This window comes from Xiphophorus couchianus, chromosome 14 (assembly GCF_001444195.1).
Source record: "Xiphophorus couchianus chromosome 14, X_couchianus-1.0, whole genome shotgun sequence".
NCBI lineage: Eukaryota > Metazoa > Chordata > Actinopteri > Cyprinodontiformes > Poeciliidae > Xiphophorus > Xiphophorus couchianus.
The window spans coordinates 8,002,702-8,013,827 of NC_040241.1; the positions used below are offsets into that span (position 1 = coordinate 8,002,702).

Consider the following 11,126-nt stretch of genomic DNA (forward strand, 5'->3'; position numbering starts at 1 on the left):
TATCTATCTATCTATCTATCTATCTATCTACTGGTTTTAATTGTTTTTCTACCATCTCGCAATTTTTTTTTCATTTTAATAGACAAAATAATACAATTAAGCACACATATGAAATATAAAAGTATTATTTCTCTAAAATAGACATAGCAAGGTATACATCCAAACAAGCATTATCTGAAACAAAGAAAAGAAAATATTATGCCATTTATATAATAATTTTGTAAAGAACACGAGTAAGATTTAGTTTGTTGTTGTTTTTTAAAATCTAGCAGCCCCCCCCCCCCCCCCCCCCCCTCTCTCTCCTTTATAATTGACATTGACGGACTTCCATACAGAAGTGTCCAGCTATAGAGAAAAAGTGATGAGCGCCAACTTAAAGAGTGATGGTTTAAAATTCCAATCCACGTCTTTGTTTAAACCTTTTCTTCACCCCCACTTGATTTAACGCCGGTGCTCTCATCGTTTATAAAGCATCAGGCTGAGAAGTCGGGCCGGATTCCCACCGGTCCCCCGGGAATATGTGAGGGGACGGATCAAAGTCTACATCCCTCCCTCTCATCACTCCTTCTGCTCTCTATCCACAACCAGAGGCATCTGGAATCTCCGGGAACCGGATCGTTTTTTTTTTCCTTTTAGCTATTAAAGCATAAAAATGGACCAGTGACGCGTTTCAGGATGCCTCCATTGTGAAGCTAAAAGCCAGTTTTACCCCAGGAGAGAAAGACTTGGAAGAAATTGTGGCACACTTGGCTAATAACTGGGAATTATTAGGGCAAACCCAATTTTGCTGATCAGTTTCTAGCTGCTGCTCTTTGCGGAAAACAAGAGGGATTTTTTCTTTCTTTCTTTTTTGGGTTCAAATCTGGATTAAGCGCAGGAATACAAACACGGAGTTATTTCTCCCAGAGTCACAAGAATTTGCTGCAATTCCCCCCCACCCCCCATAAAGCTCGACGCGGTTCAGAGGGGAGCTAAATGCGGCTGTCTGGCGATTCTGCCCCGGGAAGTATGAACAGCAGCGGGTCTGGCAACTTCCTGCTGGTCCCCATCCCGGAGTATCCCCTGCTGGACTGCGTCCCCAACAAGACGGTGAAGATCGCGGTGCTGGGCGCCAGCAACGTCGGGAAAACCGGTATGGCGGTGGGATGCAGTTATTCTTGTGGATCCGGGAAAGTTTTCATTTCGGATTAGTCGCGTTGCATCCAAGCGATAAATGGAGGCAAACTGTTTTTTTGTTGTTGTTTTTTTTATGACCAAAACGTTATTGCGGCTCAGCTCACCTTAAGAGAAACAATTAGTTTGTTTTAATTTGTAGGTGGCAGAGAAATAAATAAAGTGCTACCATTGTTGGACGACAGAGGGCGATAAACAGCACTGATTTCCTGAAAGAAAGAAAAAAAAGAAAAAATCAAGCAAAATTTGAATTTGATTAATATCGTTGATGAACTATGGGGGGCGGGGGGATAAAATACCATGGAGTTGGCTATAGAGGTACGAACATAATCATTTCTATGATTTACACATAATATTTATAAAAAAAATAACAACAACTTTAATCATCTTTTTGAAAGTGCTGGAAGTTCAGTTTTAATTGATGGTGTGAGTCACAGTGTTAAATCATTTTTGAAACATTGTGTTTAACAAAACACGATTTTTAGAAATATCCTTCTGTTAGAGGGCAGGTTTCTTCCCAAACATATCTAGTGGTTGGACATAAACATGGACAAATTTAAGAATTATATTATTTTTGCACTTTATGAGGAGGCTCCTTTATCACACAGATACAAATTCCACTGGGTAAATGTTATCACTGAAATATTTTAACTTTTGTCCAGCTCTGTCAAGCCACAACTGTACACTTTAATATATTTGGTTAGGGTTTTGTCCAACACAGAGTAGTGTATAATTGTGATGTAATTTCCAAGGCTTCAATGTCATTTTTAAACTGTGAAAATATGCCACTACTGTCTTTCACTGTGAGCGTAATAAGTTTAGGGTGACATGTCATTTTAGTTTTCTGCCACACGTGGAATAGATCAAAGCTTTACGTTATAAATGAATGTTTGGGGTGAAATAATTGACTAATCTATTCCAAGTGTTATAACTTTGTATTATTGCCCTATATGTAATGGACAGATTCTCACGGCGGCAATTGCTTACACCCGACACAAATGACCAAAACGTTAAACGTCCCAGAGAAACATTTGATTGCATTTTGTGGGTTTTTTGTCTCTTTTTTTTAGCTGGAGTTAGAAAGCTAAACAGTTTTCTTACACTAGATGAACTATGAGCTGGGAAAACAACAGAGAGTGATCCACACTGCATGTCCAATGAGGCAGGAATGTACTCTGTAGCAAATCTGGGAGAATCATCAAACTCAGTTATCTGGAAAAGAAGAGCATCACATGTCATAATGTATTACCTCGGCTAATAATCCATGAGTTATTACCGCTGTACTCCCATTCTGCGTTCATTCAGCGTAACACCATCTTCTGTCAGATCCCAGTCTACCAAACCACATTCAATGGCACCACTGTTTTAAAAAAAAAGGATAAAAAAGAGATAAATTCACATTGTAGTAACTCTTATAATGGGTTTTGGAGATTTTCTTTTACCTCATTTATCATCCTGCTCACTGTGTGTTGTGGCAAGAAAAACTCTGGTCATCATTCTGCTTTTTTTTTGTCACTTTGTTTTTACCACTTTCACACAGAATATCAATACAATACATTGACGTCAGAGAGATGCAACGACCCACCAGTGTCTCTGGATGTTATCCAGTGTGCCACTTCAATGAAAAAACACAAAATCTTACCAAGTATTTTTGCTCTTAGTTTCTAGTGCAAATATCTTAGTTCTCTTGAAATAAGACAAAACTAACTTACAAGTAACTTTTCAACAAGATACAGGAGCTTGTTTTAAATAAATAATTCCCTGATATTGATAAAAATGTACATGTTAACTGATTTTTTCACTTGCATGCATTTGAAAGTGAAACAATCTGCCAATGGATTAGTACTTTTTTTGTCAATATTAAGGGATTATTTACTTAAAAGGAGCTCCTATTTCTTGCTGAAAAGTTACTTGAGAGTTAGTTTTGCCTTATTTCAAGAGCATTAAGATATTTGCACTAGAAACTAAGGCCAAAAATACTTGGTAAGATTTTGTGTTTTCCATTGCTCTTCTTCCTCACCTTTACGTCACTAATTGACAATTTCTGTTTTACTTTCAGCTCTGATTGTCAGGTTTCTGACTAAGAGGTTCATTGGAGATTATGAAGCAAACACAGGTGAGGTGTTTTTCCCCCCCATTCATCTGACTGCCTTTGCCATCAGCGAGCCCCCGCCACTATTGATCCTCTCATCCCTTCACATTCACCCTTCCACCCGGATCTTTTTGTCTCTGCAGGAGCGCTCTACTCTAGAAAGGTCACCATGGACGGGGAGGAAGTGTCGCTTCAGATTCAGGACACACCCTGCGTTGCCCTCCAGGTTAATTTAAGTGAAGCAAATTACTTGTAGGAATTTGTTTCTAAGGATGTGTATTCATTAGGTTATTATCTATTGTACGTTCTTAAATAGTAGCAGAAAGTTGACAGGAAAGACATTTTTTGGGGGCGGACGTATTAGAGTCTGTTAGTTTGCGTAGGTTCTATAAGGTATGCATATGATGTATGGTACTAGTGGCATGCCAGAAACAGACCTTTTGTTATTTTATTAATTTTTTACCAAGAAGTCAGTAAAGAAAAGAAAACATGGACAGTAGCTCCTAAATAGTTTCTGACTAATTGGCACTATGGAGGTTAAGGCTATAGAGAGCATTACAAAATGTTAAAAAAAAGAATTCTGTAAATTCGTGTCATGATACAGGTCTTGAATTTCAATCATAATGCCCTTAAAAAGTCTTAAATTTCAGTCGATGAAACCTGCAGAAATCCTGTTCCTCGCCTTTTCTTTTCCCACAGGTCTGAGCCATGCTCTGTCTTAAAATGCCAGGTTATTAATTGGAAACGTAGGACTAAGTGTTTGGGATTTGAAAAAGAGTAATACAAATAGTCAGTGATTTCAACAGGCATTTAATGGAATAACTGGATAATTGAGCTGAAATAATTTTCCGACTGGCTGGCAGAAAATGATCTGCACTGGAATGTTGTTTCTAGATACTGATTCCCCCCACACACATGGACCGGCTTTAATGAGGTGACTTGGCAAACTGACAGACGTCTGTATCTCCACAGACGATGTATCAAATATAGTGACCTTGATATGTTAAGATACATGTTCCATTTTTACTCCCTGGACAATTTCACTTGACCTTATGTCTCGGCACAGTCTGCACTGAACTTGGAGGAGAAATACTTGTTCTGTTCAATGTGATTCTAGCAATTATGAGGCCAAATTTTGGGGAATGTAAATGTTGTGCAGTTCAAATTCTGCCTTAAAATTAAAGCTAATTAGGCTGCATTTGCATTGCTGGACATTTGGCTTAAGTTTTGCAATCATTAGTGAGTGAGTGTTTTTTGTTGTTGTTGTTGTTGGCGTACAACTCTTGTTTTGAAACTTCTCAATAAGAATAACATATTTTATGTGTCTGATAACATTGAGTTTGATTAGTTCACGCCTGGAGAACTCACATAGAGTGAGAGAGAGAGGAGACAGAAAGGCAAAAAGAGGCACAAGTTTAAAGCTGTGATCTTCATTTCATACTTAATAACATTTAATTGACACATTCAGTCTATGCTACTCATTTCTGTTGGTTATGAGCTGGCAGCCAAACCGCCACCTACGTACTCATGTGACTCTTTTTGTGTTTTGGCAGGATGACGCTGAAGGCCTGTACTGCCAGGAGCAGATCAACAGGTCAGGCTTATGCCACGTCATTGTAGGCTTTAACATAAAATGAATGTTTTCAAGCTTATTTTCTTTACTGTCTTCCCTTTTTTTCTCAGGTCCATCTACTGGGCAGACGGGTATGTGTTGGTTTTCTCCATTACAGACAACAGTAGCTACCGAACCATTCAACCTCTGTACCAGCACATCAGGCGAATACACCCTTCTGGAAACATCCCAGTTATCCTGGTAAGGATGATTCATGTGAATAAATGTTAGTTCAATTCCATCCAATTGATATTCCATCAGGCGTGCTTTTGAATTCTTTTCAGCTACAGTAGCTCACTGTAAATATTTTGTTATATTTGTCACATTACAGATATGAAATTCAGTGTCTTTTATTGGGATTTTATGCAACATACCAAAACAAAAATGATTTGAAGGTTTAGAATAACTCTAAACCTTCAACCAGAGCTACAATGAAACACCTAAAGACATATTCAGGTGTTACAATGTCCCAGTCAAACCTGAATCTAGTCTAGTTTTACCACAGGTCTTCTGTGGGAGGACTTTCAAATGTTTGTTCATAGACACTTTCCTGCCATTCTGACTCAGTTAGACCTTTTCTGCAGGGAAGCAAGAGGTGATTTCGCAAAGTATTCAGTCCCGATAAAACACATTAAGGTTTCTGGGTGTAATGTGCTAACAGTATTTATTTCAACGCAGACCAGACAAGAAGCCTCCCGACCTTAATCCCTTAATCTAATCTGCATCATAATCTGTTCCCCACTGCAGGTTGGCAACAAGAGTGACCTGCTCCGAGCTCGACAAGTCCCCGCAGAGGAGGGCGACACGTTAGCAACTTCACTAGGTGTGGCATTTTCCCGCTTTCACCAGTCATGATTTGAATTCAGCGCAGCATAACCGGTGTTAGGCTTGAGTCTTTTGAAATGCTTGCATCTGACTGGAGCCTATGTAATTTTGAAATACAAATGAAAATGTTAATGCTTCTGGAGAAGATTACAAGTTTTGCTTTGAATGGAGCAACAATTTATCCCTGCACTTACCCAGGCATACCTGGCAATATTCAGTGCTGTGTTAATAATAATTAAAGGTAAAGATGCTCCTAGGCTTTTAAAAGACTGGTGACAAGTAATGATTGGCAATTGTTTTCCATAGCAAGTTATCTACTTTTTGCAAGGACAAAAACACCTATTTAACATATTTTAGTTGTCTATCTTATGTTAAGATTTTGCACGTAAACATTAATTATGTAAATAAAACTTCCCAAGGTCAAACATTTGAAGATTTAGCATCAAATTTGACATTTTATAGGGTAATATAGCAAGGCTATAAATGTTGGCTAATATTCCAATGGCACAAATATGACTTACATAGTTTAACAAGATTACTCCTACCAGGTCTTGCTATGCTGTTTCCAAGCAGGAATTGTCCAACGGTATGTAGAGTGTATGATATAAACTTCAAAACAATTGATAGGGAGCTTCACAGCAGATGCCAGCTTTAGCATTGTGTGCCTAGAGATGAGTGAATCTACGTTGGCGTAGACAGAGAGTATGCACAACTTAGCATGAGATTAAGTTACATTAATATCAGATCATTGCTTTGGCAACTTTGCAAATTTTGTTGCAGTTGTCCATATGTGTTGTTCATATTAAGCTCATATACCATACAATTTATCAGAGTAATACACGGCAGCCTGGGAAAGCTGGAAATGAAGTTATTTGTGTTGCTCAGAGAAACACATTGTTTCTTAAGGCAGCTGTTTCCATAAAACTTAAAAACACAATTCAAATATGCAGTAATAATACACACTCCCTTTGCATTAAATGGTTATTTATTTACACTGATGACTGAGCTTTAGGTCTGTTAAAAGTAATGTTCCATGTAAAATCCATAACACCGAAAGCATCAGGTACTCATTTTTACACTTTCTATTTTAGGTAGGCTACTGGCTGCTGATAGGAACCCAACAGAACCGATCTCTGCTGAACTGAATCTATTTAGAACTTCTATATTTAAGCAAGAACTTTGTTCCAACTTTAGTAATGGCTGGAATGTGTTTCTGAAAAGCTTCTTGCGTTTACCTAGGAGTCATACAGCATAATAACACAAGCAGCTACAATCTAAGTTGACAAAATTCAAACTTAAGGTAACCATTTATATATTTATACCCTAACCTAAAGTTCCTTTGTGATTCTTTATATTTTGACCCACTCTGGGTGTGTGCAAGGTCGAAGTTTTTGGTTATCAAGTGAAATATCTTGAAAGCTATTTGATGTTCGTGGTTCACAGGAGATAATTGCTCTCTCACTTCCTGCCTTGTTCTTGATCCAAGAATTCCTGCTTGCCCGGTTTGGAAAAAAGAAGCAAGATAAGTAAACAAGCAGCCAGTTCCTAGATGGTTAATTGGGGTCAAGCGCAGGTCACACCAACCAATTCCAACAGCTTCAAAACTAAGGAACAGGTCTAGTTGAGCTCCCTTACAAATTTGTTGCCTCAATAAACTGTGTCCTCGATGTTGCCTGATGTGAGAGGAATGTTGACAATTATCGGGATGATGATGAGCGGACCCAATCTGAACTATGTCTCTGATCCCAGGGGGCGTTTACTTCGAGGCCTCGGCCAGAGAGAACCACGAGGGAGTCCACGCCGCCTTCCTCCATCTCTGCCAGGAGGTGGGGCCTTATCTTTCTGTCAGAAAACGTTTGATTGGTGAAGAGGCGGGAGCCCATATTTACAGAACAGCTGTCCTGATGACAGCATTTTATTTAGCTCCTGAGGTGTTGGTCATTTTTAGATCCACCATCCTTTAAAGGAATTTTATGCTCTGTGGGAGCTATGATAGCTGAGTGATGACTAAAAAAGCGGAAATACCATCTGTTTATCTTTTTGGCCTTAAAGGGAAACCAAACTGCATTGTAAATTTTTTTTCTCTAGCAGAGTGACAGTTGTTACCCTCAGGGAGGATCACTGAATGTGCAGCTTCCTGCTTCTTGCTCACACATGCAAAGTCAACACTGCAAAAACACAAAATCTTGCCAGATAATTATTTTTGTCTCATTTCTAGTGCAAATATCTTCATTCTCTTGAAGTAACTTTTCAGCAAGATAAAGGAGGTTGTTTTAAGTAAATGATCCCATAATATTGATGAAAAATACAAGTGAAAGAATTAATCTGCCATTAGAACTACAGTCCATTTTTTAAATAAAACTTAAAATAAGCTCCTATATCTTGCTGAAATGTCACTTTAGGTTCAGGTAGTCTTATTTCAAGTGTTCTTGGAATTTTGTAGAAAATGAATTTGTAAACAATTGTTGATCCTAAAGAAAAACAGGATCCTGCGCATATGGTCAGCTTCCTACAATAATGGCCTAAGTCGATTTTTGCCAAAAGTGTTCCTCTTTTGAAAGAAGTCGTGATTCCCCCCCCCCCCCCCCCCCCCCCCCGCAAAATCAATTTGGCAAAAAAAAAATACTTGGGTCATTATTTTAGGTAGGTGATGACATTAGATCCCCAAAATTGATCCAAACTTTTTTGGGGTTATCTTTTTTTCTATTTTTCATTTGCCAACATTTGGGCAGAGGTTGTTGTTTTTAGCAAAAATATGCTTGAGAGGCAAATTCACTCCATTTTTGGTGGATGGGGAGGCCAAAGAAAATCATCCAGAGAGCCGTAAATGGCCCTCTGGCCACAGTTTTGGACATCCCTGACTTAGGCTACATCCATTTGATCCAGTGATTAAATTGTTTCACTGAAACAATTTAAAACGGAAACCTCCTAAAATATGCCTTCTGTGCACCAGGTGATCCGGGCGCTGGGAGGCGGGAATGGGGAGAAGAGGAAGGGCGGCCTACACCTGGCCAGACCCAAGTCTCCCAATATGCAGGAGCTGAAGAGGAGGTTCAGACAGGTGCTTTCCTCCAAAGTAAAATCAGCTACAACTATCTGACCTGGAGCTGAATGGGGACAAAGCGTGACATGGAAGCAGCTTCCACGCAGGAGGCGATATCAAAGTCTTCTGTCGAAATTAAAAGGTTTGGCGTCTGAAGCGGGACATGAATACTACCGAGGCGTTCTGAGGGGATCAAAGCCTTTCAAAGAGCACAAGGAGTTCCTCCTTAGATAGACAGATAAAGGCAGAGACTGAGTTTAGCTCTGGAAAAGACTCCTGGTCAGCAGAATCTCCATGCTGGAATTAACAAAGAGCAGGAGTGATTAATTTCTTGCTCTCAAGAGAATAAAAATGGCTTTTTTTTTTAACCCCAAGCAATAAAATCTTTCAGAATTTCATCCGAAGACAGATTATTAGATTATACTTACAAACTTTGTTCTTTATTTTTCATTTCCACTGGTGTTGTTGTTTTAAACAGCTGATGTAAATATTTTTAAGAATGTCATGACTTTTTAAAATAATAAAGAAAATGCCTTCCTTGCATCCTCGTTGAGGATATTTTGAACAAAAACAGGAAATGACCCCAAAAATGCAAGAGTTCATGGCTATACAAAAGGACAAATGACAGAGGACGGAAATCCTTTTATTCCAAACTGAGGAGCGAGTTCCTCATCTTTAAAGATGCCCTGGGTTCATATTTAGAGAACAAAAAAATATAAAAGATCTCTTCAAATGAGAAGGAAGTCATTTTATATCATACCCTGATAAAACAGACAGGTAGTGTCCAACCATTAAAAAGAGTTTAATAATTTCCATGAATTTTATTCTATTGTTCAGTCTTTAAAACGTTGTTTAAAGAAAGTAAATCCCATCTGTTGTTCGCAATCCCTTTGTACCAATAAATTGTTGGTATTAACACTATAAAATACTACTTGTTCTGTGTGAAGATCATGGCTTGGTTACTAGAAACAGTGTATGTTTTTATGTGTGTGTGTGCGTGTGTTTCTACTGTTCTCATGACCTCTCCTGCTGCTGAAACACACACACACACACACACACACACACACACAGAATTCCCAATAAAGACAAATTCCTCCTCATCTGGAATTTCTTTCTGGGTCACTGAGCCACTAGTCTTTAGCAATATACACACACACACACACGCACACACACACACACACACACCCACACACACACACTACACACTAAACCTAACCATTATCAGTACATGTCTAACTCTAAATCTAACCAAAACTAAATTCACATCTTAGTCCTAAACCCAACCCTAAAACAGCACTTCTTTTATGTGGTCTGTCCTCTGGACCCCATTAGGAGCACAGGGTTCTCACAGCGTATGTGTTAGGACAATTGTTCCTACAATGTGTCAAAAACAAGAACACACACAGTATGTTTATCTTCACAAGGACTTTTTTATTTACTTTCATTAATTTGTCATTAATTTCTACAGCATAACCATGACCATATCACTAAACCTAACAATTGTCAGTACATGCTTAGCCCTAAACCTAACAAACTCAATTCACACCGTAATCCGAACTCTAACCTCTAACCTAAAAACAGCACTAGTTCTCATGGGGGCCACATAAGGATCTCTGGGTCCTCGCAATGTAGTATTTGTTGGAAAAAATGTGCCTTACAAAATGAGAAATGTTAAAACAGACACACACACAATCACACACAGTGAAAAATGTTTGCTGACCCCAACTCTAACCCTTTTGCTCTCTGACCTTTGGAAGCAGCAGGACTCCATCAAACTCAGGAGAAAGCCCTTTCAGAGAACTCGCCATGCATTTGGTCAAACTGCCATTAGATGAATGCAGACCTCAGAGTTGTGTTCTTGTTTTACTCAACCTATGGATGTGGATGTGTTTAAACAATGACGACCTTCCTCCACCGAACATAACTCATTGTTTTTTTGTAGGAACATTTTTAAACTTAAGGATAAGGTAAGTAAATACAATATTGGATTTTTTAAATTTTTTTTTACTTTTATCTGAAAAAGAGTTTTTATTACAATCTCTGGTGTATTTTGGTCACTTGTTTTCAAATGAGCTCTCAAATTTCTTCCTCTACCACACACACACACACATAAAAACACACACACACCGATCTCTAAAATCTCCTTCCTGTGAGCCACTGTGCCACATATTTGGCTCCACTAGACAAAGAGGAAACTTTTGCACTTTCCCTCTAGGCCACTTTATCAGCTCCGACTCTTACTTCAGCAGGGAGTTAGAGTGATAGATGGAGACCTAATGTGACATTTATGAGGTTAGATTCATAAAAGTAAGCCTCTTCCAAGTGTTGCCTTTTTTTGGTGAGGGCAGTCCGAGCTTTACTGGGATCCGTTTCAAATGTTA

General features: G+C 38.7%; 1 protein-coding gene across 2 annotated transcripts; it reads left to right on the forward strand.

Moving 5' to 3' along the window:
* The first annotated feature begins 528 nt into the window (after positions 1-528).
* On the forward strand, positions 529-9,676 carry rasl11a (RAS-like, family 11, member A). Of its 2 annotated transcripts, none has more exons than XM_028039318.1 (8): positions 529-1,132; positions 3,233-3,289; positions 3,409-3,491; positions 4,819-4,859; positions 4,949-5,078; positions 5,625-5,700; positions 7,452-7,528; positions 8,656-9,676. In XM_028039318.1, the coding sequence occupies exons 1-8, from the start codon at positions 976-978 to the stop codon at positions 8,800-8,802; spliced, it is 768 nt and encodes a 255-aa protein (XP_027895119.1). In that variant the 5' UTR covers positions 529-975; the 3' UTR covers positions 8,803-9,676. The 2 variants fall into 2 exon arrangements, with proteins under 2 accessions (XP_027895119.1, XP_027895120.1); XM_028039319.1 differs by lacking the exon at positions 529-1,132 and adding an exon at positions 1,150-1,491.
* Positions 9,677-11,126: the final 1,450 nt, after the last annotated feature.

What these genes read in the sequence shown, in the direction of transcription:
- rasl11a (XM_028039318.1), top strand. Translation starts at nt 976, where the DNA reads ATGCGGCTGTCTGGCGATTCTGCCCCGGGAAGTATGAACAGCAGCGGG. An exon ending in CAGCAACGTCGGGAAAACCG is followed by an intron (nt 1,133 to 3,232) that starts GTATGGCGGTGG and finishes TTTTACTTTCAG; the next exon opens with CTCTGATTGTCAGGTTTCTG. An exon ending in TGCCAGGAGCAGATCAACAG is followed by an intron (nt 4,860 to 4,948) that starts GTCAGGCTTATG and finishes TTTTTTTCTCAG; the next exon opens with GTCCATCTACTGGGCAGACG.